This window comes from Anopheles darlingi, chromosome X (assembly GCF_943734745.1).
Source record: "Anopheles darlingi chromosome X, idAnoDarlMG_H_01, whole genome shotgun sequence".
In the NCBI taxonomy this organism is placed as follows: domain Eukaryota; kingdom Metazoa; phylum Arthropoda; class Insecta; order Diptera; family Culicidae; genus Anopheles; species Anopheles darlingi.
In genome coordinates this window covers 5,612,909-5,631,152 of record NC_064873.1, presented here as the reverse complement: position 1 = coordinate 5,631,152, position 18,244 = coordinate 5,612,909, and the positions used below count along the sequence as shown (strand labels likewise).

At 56.3% G+C, this 18,244-nt stretch overlaps 2 protein-coding genes across 7 annotated transcripts in view; one reads left to right on the top strand and one right to left on the bottom strand.

Annotated features, from left to right (window-relative positions):
- Positions 1–15,386, top strand: part of LOC125954910 (dorsal-ventral patterning protein Sog) — a 29,788-nt gene extending 14,402 nt beyond the window's left edge. For all 6 annotated transcript variants that reach the window (XM_049685586.1, XM_049685603.1, XM_049685595.1 and 3 more), the window contains 7 exons: positions 5,899–6,002; positions 6,086–6,218; positions 9,579–9,644; positions 9,735–11,744; positions 11,830–12,173; positions 12,264–12,494; positions 12,595–15,386. In XM_049685586.1, coding sequence (XP_049541543.1) covers positions 5,899–6,002; positions 6,086–6,218; positions 9,579–9,644; positions 9,735–11,744; positions 11,830–12,173; positions 12,264–12,494; positions 12,595–12,807 — 3,101 coding nt within the window. In that variant the 3' untranslated portion in view covers positions 12,808–15,386. The remainder of the gene's footprint in view (positions 1–5,898; positions 6,003–6,085; positions 6,219–9,578; positions 9,645–9,734; positions 11,745–11,829; positions 12,174–12,263; positions 12,495–12,594) is intronic.
- Positions 15,387–15,469: 83 nt separating this feature from the next.
- LOC125954983 (xaa-Pro aminopeptidase ApepP) lies at positions 15,470–18,110 on the bottom strand. The gene is made up of 4 exons (XM_049685761.1): positions 17,934–18,110; positions 16,493–17,742; positions 16,088–16,395; positions 15,470–15,995 (listed from the first exon to the last, which is right to left on the bottom strand). Exons 2-4 carry the CDS (start codon positions 17,722–17,724, stop codon positions 15,703–15,705), a joined length of 1,833 nt encoding a protein of 610 aa, XP_049541718.1. The 5' UTR covers positions 17,725–17,742; positions 17,934–18,110; the 3' UTR covers positions 15,470–15,702.
- Positions 18,111–18,244: the final 134 nt, after the last annotated feature.

The following is an 18,244-nucleotide window of genomic DNA, read 5'->3' as shown; positions in this document are numbered from 1 at the left end:
CGGCAGGAGAAAGTCTTGATTTATGATGGACCGGCATCCCAACACTTCTTTCTCTTCTCGTTCTTCTTTCTACCGCTGGTGCCGCTGGTAAAGAAAAAAGATGAAGAAGGGAAGAGGGGTGTAAGGGGGGGGGGGAGGAAATACGGGGCAAAGGGTTCTCAAGCACCGCCACTACACACACCATTTACCGAGGTGTGGTGTGGTGTGTCCCATCCAAATATTGTAATCTCGTCTCGTCTCGTCCAAGCGGTCGATTTCGGCCAAGGGAGGGTAGCAGAGGGATGGAAAACAGGGGTTGACGGTTCTGATAGGCATAATGTTTGGTCTGAGATGCCTGTCTGTGATGTTTGCCGGCCGGCGGCGGCGTGGCCGCGGTCGATATCATCATACAACACTCGCACCCCTCCCTTCCCACCCTTGACTACAAGGGAAGGGGAGGGGGTGATCGAATCAGGGCCCACCACCACCGGAAGCGCTGCTTTGATGGATCGGTGCAATGCCAGACATGCTGGCGGCGCAAACGCTGCTCGTTTACGTTCCTTTGGAGCACCCTATCCCGCGGTCCTTCAACCCTTTCTCCACTCCCCCTGGAACACCTGGAACTGGTGTTACTCTTCCAGCGATGCAGACGATGCGACGGGGACGGCGCGTGGTGCATACTGTGTGCATACTCCCCATTCCATTCCATTACCCCCTTCCCCCCTTCCCTGCCTTCCTCTCCACCACCAAAAAGAAGGGGGTCATTGGTTGCCATCAAAATCGCTGACCGTCGCTCGATCTCGAACCCACCATCATTTCGCCATCTAATTAGCGAACCGAGGAATAGCAGAAGAGAGGGAGAAGGGGGAGGGGGAGGAGAGTACGCGCGTGTGTGTGTATATATATTCTGATGGATGAGTGTGTGCCACATAGGATTGTGGAATTGTTCGCCGAAAAAGATCGAAGAGGAGAAGGAGACAAAAAAGGGGTGGCATGATATACGACCGTCAGGTGTGTGTGTGTGTGTGCGGGTGCGGGTGGGTGGCTGAGTGGGCGTCTTCCTCGTCTCTTCGGTGATGCGGTCGACCGTGTTCGACCTTCATCCGCCTGCAACTTCCACCGAGAATCCAGGGAAAACGGGGGGGGGGGGGGGGGGGTTGGGGGTAGTTTTATGATGCAGCGAGGGAGGTGGTGCAGGGCAGGGCGCCAGGAAGACAGATGGGGCGGCGACCGCGCGTTTCATTCCCTTGCTGCTGCTGCTGCTGCTGCTGCGACACACGCCTTACGAGCAGATGAGGGATGATCATTTGAAGAAGGAGGGCGGGGCAGGGGGATGGTGGTGGTGGTTTCGGCCGATTATTCGGCCATTAACACCCGGGCCACCCTGCCCCGCGAATTGGAGCGCGCGCGTGCCAACGTCAAACGTTGATTTAGGACGAAAAAAAACAACTACTTGGAGCGCCGATGAAGATCATGATGATGGTGATCATCCAACGACGGATATGGTGGGTAATGGTGGTGGTGGTGCTGCTGCTGCTTCTGCTACTATTGCACCCCCTACCTCTACTCTTGCGTCGATTGCAGTGCCCAAAAGTTTTCTCCAAAATTTCGTTCTTCGGCGGCTAGTATGTGTGTGTGTGTGTGGCCCCTGGATGAGTTCATCCCCCCATTTATTGAGCCAAAAAAAGCCCCCCAAAAAAAAAAAAGAAAGAGGAAGAAGAAGATGCTGTTGCTGCTGCTGCTGCTGTGTCCAAGCTCCAGGAATGGCCCACCGGGGGTGTCTCGTAGGCGTAGCGCCCGACCGCCCGCCCGTTTTGCCCGATCTCGGGCCCAAAAGCCGAAAGAAGAAGGGTTGGTGTTTGGGGGTGGGGGGTGGAAGGTGGATGCTCATGCGAAATGCGCTATGGAATCAATTAATTAAACGACGGCTGCATGCCTTCTCCTTCCCACACACACACACACACACACACACACACATCGTTGCACCCCCAATTGTGTCTAATGATGCCGCGTGATCCCGCGCTCGATTGCTGACTCAGCATCTCAGCTCAGCTCACAGCTCACGGTCTCGGCTCTTGTCTTGGACATCGACGAGCCATCGAGCAGCACCCTCGATCTCGTCAGCATCTAGAGACGCAGAGATCTAGATCTAGAGAAAAGAGAGCGCGCGAGAGAGAAAGAGAGAGAGATAGAGAGACCCGCAATACGAAAGAGTGTGTGTGTGTGTGCCCAGGTCAGATGGTGGCGGTTGTTCGATCGATCGCTGCTGCTGCTGCCACTTGAGACTTGCTGGAGCCAAGAGGCCTGGAGAGCTTATGGCGTTCTTGGCGTCGATTAGAAGTTTGAATTGGTTCAACTGGCTGGCAATTGGCAACGCGATTGAGCGAGGGAATCGAGGGGAGGGAAGGTGGAATGGGCAGCAGGAGTGACGGGGGGGTGGGGGTGTAATGTAACTACGGCCCCAGATGGTGCCCGGGGGTTTGGTTGGTGCCTCGCGCGGTGATTTACTCGCACACTCACCTCTCCCGGGAGTCATTGTTCGCGAAGAGGCAATGGCAAGGGGGTAGGATGGAGGGGTGCGATGGTGGCGGAGGGGGGCCCCGTGGTGTGTGAAGGAATGTCTCGCCGTCGTCGCCGTCGTCGTCGTCGTCGACGTCGTCATCTAGCGCGCTCGCTCTTGCGCTCTGTCTGCGATGACAGATTCGGATGAGGGAGGGGGATGGGGGTGGGGGTGCTGGTGGATGGTTTCTGATGAATGAAGCAGCGAGCATTGGCGAGAGCTCGAGCTGGCTGGCTCGCTGGCCAGTTGGTGGTGAATCATGGAAGTGAGAAACTTGAGAAAACGCAAAGGACGCATTCAGCTAAGGGTGGTATCCGATCTGTCCGGCTGTGTGTGTGTGTGTGTGTGTCCACCTCTGCCTAACAGCCTAACCGCTACCTTCTCCGGCCGAGCCGGGCCGGGCTGTGACGCCTGTCGCCAGTTGTCGTACGTCGTCGCGCTTACGTCTACGGCTTTGCCGCCCCCCCGTTGTTGCAACCCCCCCCCCCCCCCCCCCTTCCGTTGGTCATCCCCTACTTGCTCTCGTCCTCCTCGTCATCCATCAAACCGTTTTTTCGTTTTTTTGCTCAAAAATTTGTATGAGGATGGATGGGTGGAGGTTGCTAAGCGCAGGCAGAGAGAGAGAGAGAGAGAGAGAGAGAGAGAGAGAGAGAGAGAGAGTGATGAGAGACCGAAGGAGCAGCAACAGCAGCAGCACATCAGCGCCTCTAGAACTTGTCAGATGGCGGCGCACGAGCGCGGGCACACCTTTGGCGCCACCGACGCAACTCACAATCGTGCGCGCTTGTCTGTGTGTGTGTGTGTGTGTGTGTGTGTGTACAATTTTGGACCCTTCTTGTTAGGGAGGTTGGCGGAGGAGGAGGGAGGGCAGCCAAAGTGTGAGACCTACCCCAGTGGCTGCTGTTTTGCGGCTGCTGCTGCGTCACGCGACTTCGCCATTGACCTTGATCTCTGACACTCCCCGTGAGCAGCGATCCGATCCGCGCGTCGGCGTCGGCGGCAACGCGGCAAGATCGTTGCGTATGAAGGCGAAGAGGGCGACAGAAGAGAGAGAGGGAGAGGGGAGGACAAAAAAAAAACACACACACACACACACGCGTACCGGAAGCTGAAATTGAAAACCATTCATCTACTTACCTCCGCGAATGCTGAAACGCAACACCCCCTCCGCCCCCTCCCTTGAAAAGGGGTGGCCCTCCTAACATCGTGGCGGGGGGAGGGGGGGAGTTACATCATCATTCCCGGGAGGGGACGGGGGTAGGGGGAGGTTAGCAGGAGCGACGACGGGATGCAGTACACTGCTGCCTCTATGTATGCTGTCTGTCTGTCAGAGATTTCGCGTGTGTGTGTGTGTGTGTGTGTAACTGGTGAAAAACAACCGGCGGATCCGCTGCGGGAGGAGGGGGTGGGTGGTGGGGCGTCTTTTCCGGGCCGTTCTCGGTGGATGCGGAGAGCATTTTTAGCTATTCTCGACAGCTGAGTTTTTTTTGGGTGTTTTTTGCTCTTGCATAACGCATCGCACCGTCCGTCCGTCGTCCACCGGATGAGAAGCGTCCCGCGACTTGGACTTGTCCCCTCCCCTACCACATGAACTTCCGTTCCTTATCTCTAACGGAGGGGTTGTGGTAGTATCACCAGGTTGTCGTAGGAGAACTAAACCGTTCAATCCGCGCACGGTTATACACATAAGCCGTCCTTTAGCAAACTTACATACTTACACACAAACACACATACACACACCCGTCTGCGATGATGACAAACGGTCGACAGCCGGAAGTAAAGCTCTGTTCCTCTTGGCTCACTGCTCACAAGCAATCGGGCAGCGTCGGCGCAGTCGAATCCGAGATCTAGCTAGAAGAAGGAAGAGAAGGCAAAGACCGAGAAGAGAGGAGGCCTGGGGGAGGGGGGAGGGGGAGAAGGGGGTGGCGGGAGGTCCAAAAAATCCAGTTATACAACCCGCGCGTCATAAACTCCTTTTTAAAAGCCTCTTTCGCACCGCCACCGCCGCCGCCGCCGCCGACGCCGTTGCTGTACCACACACGCGCACGCACCAACGTACACACACACACACACACACACACACGTACCCATCAGCGTACCAGCGCGTGTAAAGCGAAACGGGCACGAACGCGCGAAGCCGGCGAGCCAATCTACCCCTGCCCCTGCACCCCCTCCCCTTCTCACTCCCACCCTTGCTGCCGGACCACCACACCATTGCACCGCACAAGTAACCGCGTGAGAAAGAGAGAGAGAGAGAGCCGGTCGAGCGGCGTGGCGATCCGAGTGCAAAAAAGCTCTTCAGCGCTGCCTCTCCAGAGCACCTTCGGGGCATCAGCAGCAGCACTCAGAGGGGCCAGACCAAATTGGTGGCGCCAGTTGTTAACTAATCGGTTTGGTCGGTTTGGTTGTTGGCTTTACGGTTGTTGTTTTTTTATTATTATTATTATTATTATTATTATTTTTATTATTATTATTATTATTATCGTCTACTGGCCTCCTCTCGCTCGGTGTGTGTATGTTTCTGTTGCTGTTGCTGTGTTTACATTTTATGTCCTTTTGTTACCCTCCCCTTTCCTCACTCTTTTGCTGCTCCCTCTTTAGACTTTTTTTTGCTCTTTCCCTCTCTCTCTGTCTGTCTCTCTTTGTATCATTTATTCTTCTTTTTGAGCCGTTCTGTTGCTATTTTATCTCCAACCGTTCTGTCTTTGTCTCTCTTGGCCTCCCGTTTCAGTCTCTCTCTCTCTCTTTCTCTCTCTCTCTCTCTCTCTCTCTCTCTCTCTCTCTCTCTCTCTCCCTCTCTTTCTCTCTCCCGCGCTTTCTTGCGTGTATTTCTTCTGTTTGATTGCCATTTTTGCTTTTCACTATTTATTCGTTTTCTAATGCAACCCCCCGAAGCAGCAGCAACCAACGCAATCCTTCAACCTGAAACCGAGTGGGGCTGCGTGGGTGCGTTGCTGGCTTCTACGCTCCCCCCTTCTCCCGCCTCTACCGCTTCTTACCCATCCCTTCCCGTTTCCGTTGGTGTTGGTCCTTCGTTAGCTCTGGTTTCATTTTCATAGATCGCACACGCCATATCGTATCGCGGTGAATGCGGGCGTTAGCGGCGCAGGCACGGGTACGGGCACGGGCATGGGTCGCACAAGCGCACGAGCGCGGGCCCCCGCGCGCCAGTGCCATCTTGTAGCGCTTATACAGTTGTAGGCGGCGATTCGATTTCTTCGTTTCTGCTTTCTGCTGGTTTTTTGATTCATAATTTCCTTCACATATTAACATCTCTTCTTTTTCTTTTTCTTCCTTTTCTTCGGCTTTCGGCGGGCTTTCTCTTCTCGGCGCGCCCCCGCAAACACACACAACAACAGAGTGTCAGTTTGGCAAGACGATACGCGAGCTGCATACGACCTGGTTCGCCGATCTGGGCCCACCGTTCGGCGTGATGTACTGCATCATGTGCGAATGCGTTCCGGTAAGTGTTCCCCACTTGGAGCGAAAAGAGACACATATTCATTCACACTAATTGATCCCTCTCGTACACACACTCACACACAGTTCCAGAAGAAGCGACGCGTCGTCGGGCGGGTACAGTGCCGGAACATCAAGAACGAGTGCCCGAAGCCAACCTGCGACGATCCGATCCTGCTGCCAGGAAGATGCTGCAAGTCCTGTCCGGGAGACCCGCAAAGTAAGTACCGACCATCCGCTAGAATATCTGCTCACCTTAAAACCTCCAAGCGTGCTCCTTTCGATCGCGCGCGCACGCACCGAGCCTGTTTTGATTGATGAGATAACATGAGCCCGAGATGAGCCAGGGATGATGAGCCTGAGCGTTAGTCTAGTGAGAAGCGAAGGTGAGAAATCGAAACGAAACAGCTCACCATACGTCGGTGAGGCTCCCTTTTTCTACTGCTTTTGTTTTTAAGGGTTTACAACAAAGCAGCTACACGAAATGCAAACAAACGAAGGTGTTGAGTGGGGTGTGGGGTGCCCCGGTGAGTGCACGTCATTCGTCCAGGCGCAAAAGCCGTGTTTGGGAAGGAGCGTTCGCACACACACGGAAGATAGAGCTAGAGAGCAGAGCAGAGTAGATCGCAATTGAAGCAAGCGACGTGTGCGCTATGCTGGTGGTGGTGGTGGTGGTGCCTTGGGTGGCGGTTGATGGCAGGGGGGAGAGGGGGTAGCGACAGGCCAAATCATCTCGCAGCACGGCGCAGCGCCTACGTCATCGGTGTGCTGTATCGGTGCTATATCGTTTTTGGGGTGGTGGTGGTGGTGGTGTCTTGACGCCTTACGATCTCTCCCCTCTCTCTCTCTTTCTCTCTCTCTCTCTCATCGCGCGCACGGCCCGCGAATTTGGGCCACCACCGGTCGCCGGCCGCCGGCCACCGGTCACCACGCGGGGATAGTAAGGCGCGGTGGCGCCTGCCACCGCTGTGTGTTAACTCGATCGCGCCTGATGTGTTTTTTAGACCCAATACACACACACACTGTCCACCGACCGTCAGTTCGCTTACGCTTCTGTCTTATCGTCGTTTCTCTCTTCATCTTTCTCTCTTTTTTGTGCACTCTCGTTGGTCGCACACCCTTAAAGAGTGCTTTAGTGGGATCCCGGGGTGGTGGGGGTGGCTGCTGCTGCTGCGGTGTGTTTTCGGAAGCCTGCGGAAGGCCACCTTACGCGAATGGCTCTTCATTACACGCCGCCAACCTGCGAATCGCTCTTTCCCCCTTTTTTTTCCTCCCTTTTCTCTCTGTTTCTCGCTCTCGCGCGCGCGTGTGTGTGCGCGGGAGAATCGGCAACGTTATCATCACCGGTCGTCGTCGTCGTTGAAGGCGCCGTCGTTGAAGCGACGGTGCAAGGTGTTTTCGGAGGCGCCACTTCGGAGCGCAGACAGTGGCGCGAGGCGCGAGACGGTTGCTCCGCGTCACACATATCTCACACAGCGCACAAGCGCGAGAGAGAGAGAGAGCAGAAGAAAGACACCTAGAGTAAGAGAGCCCCCCTCCCCCTGCCCTCGGCCCTGTTAAGCGCGCAGGATCAACGCGATCGCTGATCGCTGAGAGAGCGAGAGAGAGAGAGAGAGTCTCGGCCTGGACCTCGGTTACGGGGACGCCCACACGCACTCTACTACCTGCATGCCTCCCCCCCCCCTCCCTTGGTGCCCCTAGGACCGGGTGGGTGAAGGGTGATAACACGCGTCTGCCAAGCTCTTCCGCCTTTTTGGCGAACCACTTCTTATGTAATCAGCCCGCACCGTAGGGCCTGTGGGGAGGGGGTGCAGGATGGCGAAGATCGTTCAGGCGAGAGAGAGAGAGAGAGAGAGAGTGTGTATATGAGAGGCGGGCGGGCGCTCGCGCCGCGATTCCGCGGTGGCGCCAGTTGGAGCCACCGTCGCCGTCGTCGTCGTCGTCGTGACCTCGACCGATTTGTTGTTGTGCCGCCATCGTCACCACCACTGCCGTCACCCCCTTCCATAATCGCGCGGCTCTCGGCGCTGCCTGCCCCCCCCCCCCCTCCCCCCTCCCCTATTATAGATGCCTTGCGGTTCTTGGCGCCCGCGTCGTCTCGCTGCAGCAAATTGAAAGACGGCGGGTGGTGCGCGGTAGTGGTGAGGGTTGATGATGGCTGGCTGGCTGGTTGGTTGTTGTTGCCGCTGCGTTCTCGCTGATTGTTGACGGTTGTTGACGGTTGACCAGCGGCCCGGGGCGCGTACAACGCGGCGCGCTGCTTATCATTTTGGCACATGGCGCGCTGGGTGCGTTTACGCGCACGCCTCTGAGTGAACATGTGAGTGTGTGTGTGTGTGTGTCTCGCACTCTATCAGCGGGGACACCCCCCCTTGTTCTGCCGCTAACCCCAGCCCCGGGGAACGATCGGTGTTCAAGGAAGTAACAATGGAGCTGAATGGAGGGGCAATAAAATAAGTGGCCGGTCCGACGGCGCTGGCGCTGCCGCTGGCGCCACCTTCGCCGTCGCCACCGGCTCCAACGTTCGTTGTTGGCGTTGTATAACCGTGTATCGCTCGCCGTTTGTTTGTTTTGCTAAACCAGGAGTCAACCCCCCCACCAACCAGGCTGGTGGGGGATGGCAAGGTGGTGCTGGCTGGTGGCCGGTGGCTGGTGGACAGTGAGCTCCGGTCTGAGGCGCCGGTAGCCGGTGTCACACAACACACCATCGCGTGACGCGACGCGACGCGGCGACTGTAGGTGTGAGCTCTCTCTCTCTCGCTCTCTCCTACTCTTGACTCTTCGCTTCGCGCGCAGATAAGCAGATAAAATGACAGAAAACCCTCGAACGCTGCGCTGGCTCCAGACCTCGGGAGGGGGAAAGGGAGGAAGCGAGAGAGAGGGAGAGAGAGAGAGAGAGTGAGAGGAGGGAGTGAAAGAGGGTGTTGTTACCGCCCCCACCCCCTTCCCCCTCTTTTGACTTCCAAAACATCCGAGTAAAGGCCCCGGCAAGGCGCGCGCGAGGGGGTTGTAGTAGGGCGGGCTGCCCTTAATGCAAACCTTCCACCCCCTTTTTTGCACCCTCCCCCCACCAGACACCACACGTGCTATCTCGCTCTCCGCAGCACACGGACACACACACACTCTGATTCGCGAACAGCATAAAGGGCTTAGGCTAGTGGCTAGTGTGTGACCCTCTACAAAGGGAGATGGGAAGGGATGGGGGGAAGGGGGTGGCAAATCCAGTCCAGTCCTACGGCGGGCTACTCGAATCTCATACTCGGCCCCGTGTGGTGCGGTGTGTGTGAGTGACCTGGGCGGGAGCTAATGATCATCGATCGATAAGGGCGCATCGCGCGCCCCCTCCCCCCCGTTGGTGTCGTTGACACCAGCGAAAACAACACACAGCGAATATCACTCCAATCTCTGCGTTTATGGGTCTGCGTGTGCGTGTGTGGTGTGTGATGCGAACAGTGAATTTCACGCAAATTGCCAGCACCAGGGGGCGGTAGGCGGTATTCTTCGAGCCCCTAATTCTAACCCTTTCTTTCTTTTTGTTCTCTTTTTCTCTCATTTTTGTTCCCACACACAAAAAAACCAGGTCCGGATGTACCGCAGGATCATCTTCCTCAGGCGACAATGCCGGAAGAGGAGGAACGCAGCAAGCGTAAGTATCGCAACCCGAACCGTCATGATGATGTTGATGATGATGATGATTATGTTAACGATTGTTCTCTCTCGCTCTCACCGTTTACAGATTTCGCCGCACTGCTGACCGGACGAACGACGGCGATGCTGTTACGGCGCGGTGACGATGACGCACAGTACGCCACGGCCAACCCGCAGAACGTGATCGCGACCGGTCGCTTCTCGTTCCACAAGAAGAACCTCTACTACAGCTTCTACGTGTCGGAGCGTGCCGGGCGGCCCCGGGCCATCCAGTTCGTGCACGCGAACGGTAACATTCTCGAGGAGCACACGCTGGCGATCGCTGCCGATGCGGGCCGATTCAGCGTCTACCAGAACACGACGGGCAAGGTGTGCGGTGTGTGGCGCCGGGTACCCCGAGAGTACCGTCGGCTGCTGCGCGACGAGCTCGTGAGCGTGGTGTTGCTGTGGGGCGGCACCGGTACCGGTGCCGGCAACCGTTCCCAACCGGTCACCGAGCTGGCCATAGCAGGGCCGGTTGCCAAGTATCCGGCCCTGGCACACGAGCTGTTTAGTGCGCTGCTGGAACCGGCCGTTTTGCCGGGTACGGAAATCGGCCAATCATCATCATCGTCATCGTCGTCGATGGGCGGTGCGGGCGGGACGGCAATCGTGTCGACGAGCAGCGGTGCGACCTCCTCGATTCACTTGACGATCGTGCTGAACGGGCTGTTTGCACCGGACGAGGTGAGCGATGTGCCGCTGGTGGTGCGCCTCGAGACGACCGATCGGCGCCAGGTGATCCTGGAGGATGTGCAGCGTGTCCGGAAACCGTCGCACGAGCTGAACGTGATCGAGCTGTCCTCGCCGGTGACGGTGAGCGATCTGCGGCTGCTGACGCGTGGCAAGCTAGCCCTGACGGTCGAGTCACGCCGCAACCCGGATGCCCTGCGGCTGCACGGACCGGTGCGGTCGCGTGTTGCCTGCGAAATCTTCCAGACGCTGCTCACACCGCACGGTGCCGAGCTGCGCACCGATGCGACCGGGCTTGCCTGGATGTACCTGAACCGGGACGGTGCCCTCGTGTACCACGTGCAGACACACCAGCTGGCCGTTGGTGCTGGCACCGGTTCCAGTAACGGTCCGATCATTACGCTGCTCGACGATAGTGCCAAGCGGAAGCCGGAAATCGAAACGCTAACCGTACACCGGGGCCACCACGGTGGGGCCGGTACGACCGAGCTGACGGTCGGTGGTATGATCGAGCGGATGGGACCACGCCTGCTGGAACCACTGTACGCCGGCGAGATGACGGTGAGCGTGGCCAACGAACAGAATCTCACACTGCTGCACGGCAAATTCGTCACCCGGCACGTGGCAGATGCGCGCGATTCGGGGGCACCGGTGCTGCTGCAGCGGCCGGCCACCGCCAACGGTGAACCGGCCGCCCACGGTGGCCATGCGCTCGGGCTCGCCTGGATGGCGGTCGATAACGAGTGCAACCTGCACTACGATCTGTCGCTCGCCGGCATCCCATCGGCACTGCACCCGCTGCAGCTGTACCTCGAGGAGCTGCCACTGGAGGCACCGAACGCACCGGTCAGCCGCCGGCTGCTGGAGGAGTTCGCCAGTAACCAGCTCGAGGGGTTCGCGCTCGAGCTGCCGGCCCGCGATCTGGCCAAGCTCGAGACGAGCGTCATCTATCTGGAGGTGCGCTCGAACGCCTCGACCGAACCGCTGCTCCGCTCCAAGGTGCGCTCGGTGACGCGCGTCCCGCACCACTGCACCGTCCAGGGTGGCGTCGGGGGCTTTGGTGGCGGTGCGTCGGCTGGTGCCGGACCCTCCATTCTCGCGCACGATAACGAGGTCCAGCAGCACAACTATCCGTTCCTGGCCAACGATCTACCGACCGGTACGGTGGCGGTCGACCACAACAAGTGCTACCACGCGAACCGGTTCTACGACGATGGCGAGACGTGGCGCAGCACCATCGAGAGCTGCACCATGTGCTCGTGCGATGCGCGCCGCATCAAGTGCGATCCGATCCGCTGTCCACCGCTGCGCTGCCGCAACGAGGACATTATTCAGCGGCGCGGCGACTGCTGTCCTTCCTGCAACGGTAAGTACCTAGCATTGGGGATTCGGAGTACAGAGAGAGAGAGAGCAGAGCAGCGAGCCTAACCCCTTTTTTCTATGCCTTTCAGTTACCCGATCATCGACGAACTTCGCTCCGGATCAAACCGACGTATTAGCGAGTGGCATCGGCAACGGTAGCATCAGCAGCAGCAGCAGCAGCAGTAGCAGTAGCAGTGGCGAGCAGTTGCTGTCACAACCGCGTGGCTGCATGCTCGGCGATGAGTTCCACATGGCCGGTTCCAACTGGCATCCGTATCTGCACCCGAGCGGGTTCGAGGTCTGTACCGTCTGTTCCTGCGATCCCAAGTCACTGCAGGTGAACTGCGCGCGCGCCACCTGCCCTCCGCTGGCCTGCAGCGATAAGGTCGCGTACCGGCCGGACAAGCAGGCTTGCTGCAAGGTGTGCCCACAGGTAAAGATCTCCACTCCACCGGGCCAAAGGCCAAAGTGACACATATCACATATCACAGATAGCAAATATTAACCTCCCCGTTTCTTTCAGGTGAAGGAGTCGAAAAAGAAGAGTCCAGGTCCGAGCGGTAGCAAGGTACCGGCAAGCAAGGACGAGCTGCATGATGAGGCGGGCTCGTCGATCGGGACGCTCCGGTCGCCGCAGACCATCCTGGCAGACGGTGGCTGCCGCTACGAGGACCAGATCTACGAGAACGGCCAGGAGTACCATCCGATACTGGCGACGCACGGCGAGGAGAAGTGCATCAAGTGCCGCTGCAAGGTACGTTTCCAATGTTTCCAGAGCTAGCTGCCCTTTTCCTTCAGCTTTTCACAACAGTCACTAACGACCACTTCTAATGTTCTCGTACCACCACCACCAGGATGGCCAACTGAACTGTAACCGGAAGCGATGCGGCACTCGACCACCGTGCCCACGACCCCAAAGTACCAAGCGTTCCGGTTTGCAGCAGCAGCAGCAACAGCAGCAACAGCAGCAGCAGCAGCAGGTGGATGAGTGCTGCCCATGTCGGCCAACTCGCCATCACCGAAAGCGGCAGCAGACCAAGGAGCAGCAAGCGAATGTCAAGAGTTGAACTTGACGTAATTGTGACGACGAGACGCGTGACGACGACACCACGACGCCACGGCAACACCGACGACTACAGGCGTACGTGCGTGTGTGCCTGTGTGTGTGTGTATGTGCGTCTGTATGTGTGTATGTGTGTGGACACCCTTGTGCCATATGGCTTTAGTTGAGCCCCCTATCCCATTCTTTCCTCTAACCCCGCTTCCCTCTCCACCTTTCCTTCCCATCCCTTCCTTCCCTTGCAGCAGCCATCGCATCTTTCAATCAGATCAAAAAAGCTGCCACCTGGTTCCATTTCCTTCCTGTTTTGCCTAGCCCTACTGACCTACGGTCCTTCCTTCTTCCCTAGAAACCGCTGTCTCTTCTGCCCCTTCACCCTCAACCCCTTCCCCCCCTTCCCTCATATTTGTATCGCTCCCTTTTCTGCGGGGAGCAGTCTCTTCTTTAATTCGTATTAGCAAGCACCACACCTCTTTGGCTCCATTTGCCTTCCATGCCAAGCAGCAGCGAGTTATATTTTGAACATTGCAAACAAGGATTAACAACTACAACAACAACTACTACTACTACTATTACTACTACTACTACTACAAAAAGAAAGTCAGGAAGGAAATACCAGAAAGTGCTCCGCGTACTGCACTCCCCCCCCCCTCCCTCCTCCTCATAGCACATCCACACTTCCTCTTCTCGCTACCAGTTACAGGACCGTTCGCTTGCTTGGCTTAGAGAGAGCGGATTGACCAGAGCAGCGCAGCAAAGCACAACGGCATAATCCTCCCACTCCAGCCCCCCCCCCCCCCTCCCCCCATTAAGCTATCGCCCTCCTTCTAAAGTAGCATCCGAGAGCATACGCCCTCCAGCACCAGCCAGGAGTGGCAGGTCTTTGTATTATTCGCTTGTGGCGTTGCTCCAGGCTGCTCTCAAACCCAGTCAACCTGTTAGAGGGTCCCGTGTGTTGTATGTTGATGCAATCCCTGCCCGAAAACCTCCTTCCGTTTTGGCCATCGCGTTACCATTGCTCTTTCCCCGTATAGAGTAGGCGTGTTTGTGGATATGTACGTTTGGTCTTGGGCCGCCGGAGGAGGACCGTTTTTTGATGGCCAACAACTTTAGTGGCCCGCGACGATCAGTTAGTCAGATCAGCTCAGGGGGGGAGGAGAGAGGGGCACTGCAAAACGCAGAAGAAGGTGAATGGTAGGAGGTGGTGGGGTGCTCGGTTAGGTTGGCTGAGTGAGTGCGCGGTGCGACAGAATGTATTAGAGAGAAAACAATATTTATACTTACTGTTAATGAACTGCATACTTGCATACCTTTTTTTATCGGTGTTGTGCAGTAGAACACGATGCGCATATATATATATGCATATATGCACCATGCACGATACTGTGCGTATGATTATGAATACATCTTTCTGTATGTTTAGAGATGTATGCATATACATACACATTCACAGACAAACATAAAACCATGTAATGTATCAGCTAGCGTACATCTTAGGCGTATAGGTTTGAATTTATTTTTTTCTAATCTTTACTAACTACTACCCCGTATGGACGGGGCAAACCCTATAGCACGATAAGGACACGTATTTATTTTCAAACATTTGTGCAGCAAAAGAGAGAGAGAAAAAAAGAGAGAAAGAGAGAGAGAGAGAGAGAGAGAGAGAGCAAAGAGAGAATGCGAGTAAAGGAAAGAAAAGAAGGACTAGGATCTTAAGGCAAGCTAGCAGGCAGCAGTTGACAGACAATAGTTGACACGCGGCAGCAGCAAGCATTGATTGTCATACATATGTCTACTACTACTATAATGATTAATCTTAACGATCATCACCACAAGATGTCGGTAGAATGAATAAAGGCGCAAGCGCAGCGGCGTGCTTTTGTTTTTCGATGTACCATAAACGCCTCCAAATGGTGGGGAGGACTGGTGAGCCTTTTCTCCTTGGCCTAGTTTCTATGCGCGAAGGAAATGCGCTTCAGCAAAAACAAAAGAAAAACTAAACAAACGGGATACCCTGAACTACACGACAAAGTGCAGAAAACGGCACACACTTACCTATACAAACACACACACACACACACATACACATACATACCATCATCACCACCAACACTCCCAGCATCCCAGCCCATCCCCGAGCACCCGATACCACCCATCCCGCCCCTTCTCCCCTTACATAAGCTAAAATGCTTCTTCGAACGTACTAGGCGCGGCGCAAAGGATGTTCGCATTTACCCTAGAGCGCAGAGCTTTGTTTTTTTTTCGTTTTTTGCTTCAGTGCACACATGGGGCAGCTTTATATTATTAAAAATCGAGATAGAAAGAGATACAGAGAGAGAGAGAGAGAGAGAGAGAGAGAGAGATAGAAAGAGAAGAAGGAGTGAGTGGGTAGCAGGAAATCTACGCGAGGACGATCGAGACAAAAGTCGAGAATAAATCGATACTGCAACAACCAACAACAGCCAATAAGTTGATCTTTAGTGTGTATGCGTGTGTTCCTGTGTCTGGGTCTGTTATTTGGAAGAGAGAAGGGTATACTCTGTTGATGTCCAAGAGCAAATCGAACAGGACCCTCCAACATCTCAAGGTATGCTGTAAGGAGGTGGTGATGGCGACTGGACTGCAAAGGAAGAAAAGCGCCTCATTCGCTAAATGATGTACGCCATGTCTAGAGTATTAAGGCCATTTATTTGCGCTGGTAGCGGCCCGTTCGGCCCGGTTGCGTTTCGCTCATCAAACCATCAGCAGTAAACACAGACCGGCAAGCGCATCGAGTATGGTACTCAAAATTAAAGAAGGAAAGAAACATAGAAGCGCCGATGTGTTGACGACCGGACAAAACCCCCCAACAATCTCCTACCCCCCGATAAGAGGTGCCCGTAACGGTAGGTTTTTATGCCCTTTAGATCGGCTCTGTTTCGCGCTGCAACCACGCGATCGTCTCCGCATCGTTCGCCTCACGCAACAACGGTAGCAGCTGATCGCGGACCCGCTCGTGGTAGCTGTTGATGTGCTGGCGTTCAGCCGGTGTCAGCAGGGTGACGTCGATCAGGCGAGTCTGGATCGGGCACATGGTGATGGTACTGAAGGCTAGTGCCCCGCGCCCATCGAAGTTGGTTCCAACGTTCGCCGTTATCACCTGAACGATGTCCTCGATCCGAATGCCGAACTGACCATCTTTATAGTAACCCGGTTCTGAACAACCAGAAACGCAGTAGAGAGGGAGAGAGAGAGACGAGCACGGATTACTTGAATCTAACGCAACTGAGGCCAACGCTCGCACTTACCGTTCGACAGGAACATGTTTTCTTCGAGCCCGGGATCGTTCGGCATCAGCCGGATACCGATGCCCATCGGTCCCTCATGTACGTTGAGAAAGTGACCTATGCCGTGCCCGGTACCATGCCCATAGTCGAGCCCGATATCCCACAAGGCTTTGCGCGCGATCGTGTCGAGGAACTGGCCCTTGACCTTTCGCGGAAAGATAGCAGTCCCGAGCGCGATCTGACCCTTGAGCACATAAGTGAACGCCCGAATCTCCTCGGCCGTCGGTGTACCAAAGTGCATCGTGCGCGTTACATCCGTCGTGCCGTCGCTACACAAAGAGAGAGAGAGGGAATGATGTAATGACGGTAAGTAATGAGGGTGGTGGTGGAGAGCCGGAGGACTGCCCCGATGTGGGCCATACATACAGGTACTGGGCACCGGAATCGCACAGGTACAGCTCGCGATCGGTGATCGGCCGGTTAGTTTCGGGTAGCGGATGGTAATGGATGATCGAACCATTCGGTCCGGATGCGCTGATCGTGGTGAAGCTGAGGCCCTGGTAGTGTTGCTGCACGGATCGGAAATGCTCGAGCTGGGTTGCACCGCTAATCTCATCGACCGTACCGCCGGCCGCGAGCGTCCGTTCGAGCCAGGCAAAGTACTGACACAGGGCGACCCCGTCCCGCCGGTGGCAGTCGCGCATGCCCTGCGCCTCCGTCTCGTTCTTGACCGCTTTCATCAGCTGGATGGGCGTGATGTCGTGAAAGCGCTTTTCCTCCGGTATCAGCGCAGTAAGGGCGTAGCTCGAGCCAGAGCTGATCCACACGAGCTGCGAGCTCGCCTCGGCAAGCTGTTTCAACAAAGTGTGCACCTCGTCGTATGCGTGTACCTGCACCTCGACACCGTTCGCACCGAAGTGCTCCAGCACGGGCGGTACGATCTGGACCGGGTCGATGAACAAATGCAGTTGCTCCGGCGTGACGATCACGTACGCAAAGAAGACGGGATTGTAATCGATGTCGGTGCCGCGCAAGTTCAGCAACCAGGCGATCTCATCGAGCGCACTCACCACCAGCACCGAGGCTCGCTTCTCCGCCAACTTCGAGCGCACGCTGATCAGTTTCTCCGCCACCGTGCACCCGGCGAAGCTAGTGCTGAGCGCCAGCAACGGATTGTGAGGTATGGCCGGTTGCTCTTGCCACAACAGATCAATCAAGTTCGGCTCGACGGCCAGTAGGCTGCAGCCGGCCGTTTTCAGGGAGGTTTGGAGCGGGTTCCAGGCGGCAGTGGTGATGAGGTTGGCATCGACGCCAACGCGCGATCCCGGCTGCAGGATCTTGGCCAACCACGCATCAATCGAGGGCGTGCTCGGCAGGCCCTCCTTCATCAGCGTCCAGTTGCTGTCCAGCTGCTTGGCCGCCTGCTGGTAGTAGCGCCCGTCCGTCCACAGCAATGCCTCGCTCTCGGTCACGACCGCCGTACCGGCGCTTCCGTCGAAGCCGGATACGAAGGCACGCCGCTCGTCCCTCGCCGCCAGATACTCGCTCTGGTGCGCGTCCGTCGACGGGATGATGTAAGCACCGATCGCGCCCAGGTTATTCGGCAAGTTCGCCATCAGCTGCCGCAGCGCGGTCAACACCTCGCCGGTTGGCTTCATGGCCGGTGCGTTGGAATGCTGGAATGAAAGGTACGAGGAATGGGAATTGAAGCGGACGGACGGTAGAAAACGGTCGTGTCGTTGGTTCGCACAGTGCCCCTAGCTACGACTGAACGGTACGGATGGATGTACGCACGATCCCAACCAGATAGCGCCCACCAATAGCATCCGCCAAGTGCCCACTTAGACTTGGGAGACGGGGGACTCACCTCCCACTTCACCGGTGATGGATTACCCGCGATTGTTGGTACCACACGCTTATCTTATCTACTGTTGTCCCGTCCGCTTTGTGCCGTTACCGATGTTGTTGTTGTTGTTGCTGATGCCGATGGCCGATATCCCGCCCGCTCCGCTCACGGCCGTACGCTACCTCCCACTCAAAATGACTTGAAAGAAAAGCAGCGATGAGGACCAACAACAAAAAGAAGGTGAGAAAATTGACACTGACAGCCTGTAGGCAAGGGTAGGATGGCAAGCTGTGCCATGTACAATCCCTTCTGGAACGGTCTTTCACGGTTCA

Bases quoted from the DNA above. Each gene is read 5' to 3' on its own strand.
- LOC125954983 (XM_049685761.1), bottom strand. From the start codon at position 17,724: ATGAAGCCAACCGGCGAGGTGTTGACCGCGCTGCGGCAGCTGATGGCG. The intron at 16,396-16,492 runs GTATGTATGGCC...CTCTTTGTGTAG, and splicing joins GATTCCGGTGCCCAGTACCT to CGACGGCACGACGGATGTAA. The intron at 15,996-16,087 runs GTAAGTGCGAGC...CTGGTTGTTCAG, and splicing joins AAACATGTTCCTGTCGAACG to AACCGGGTTACTATAAAGAT.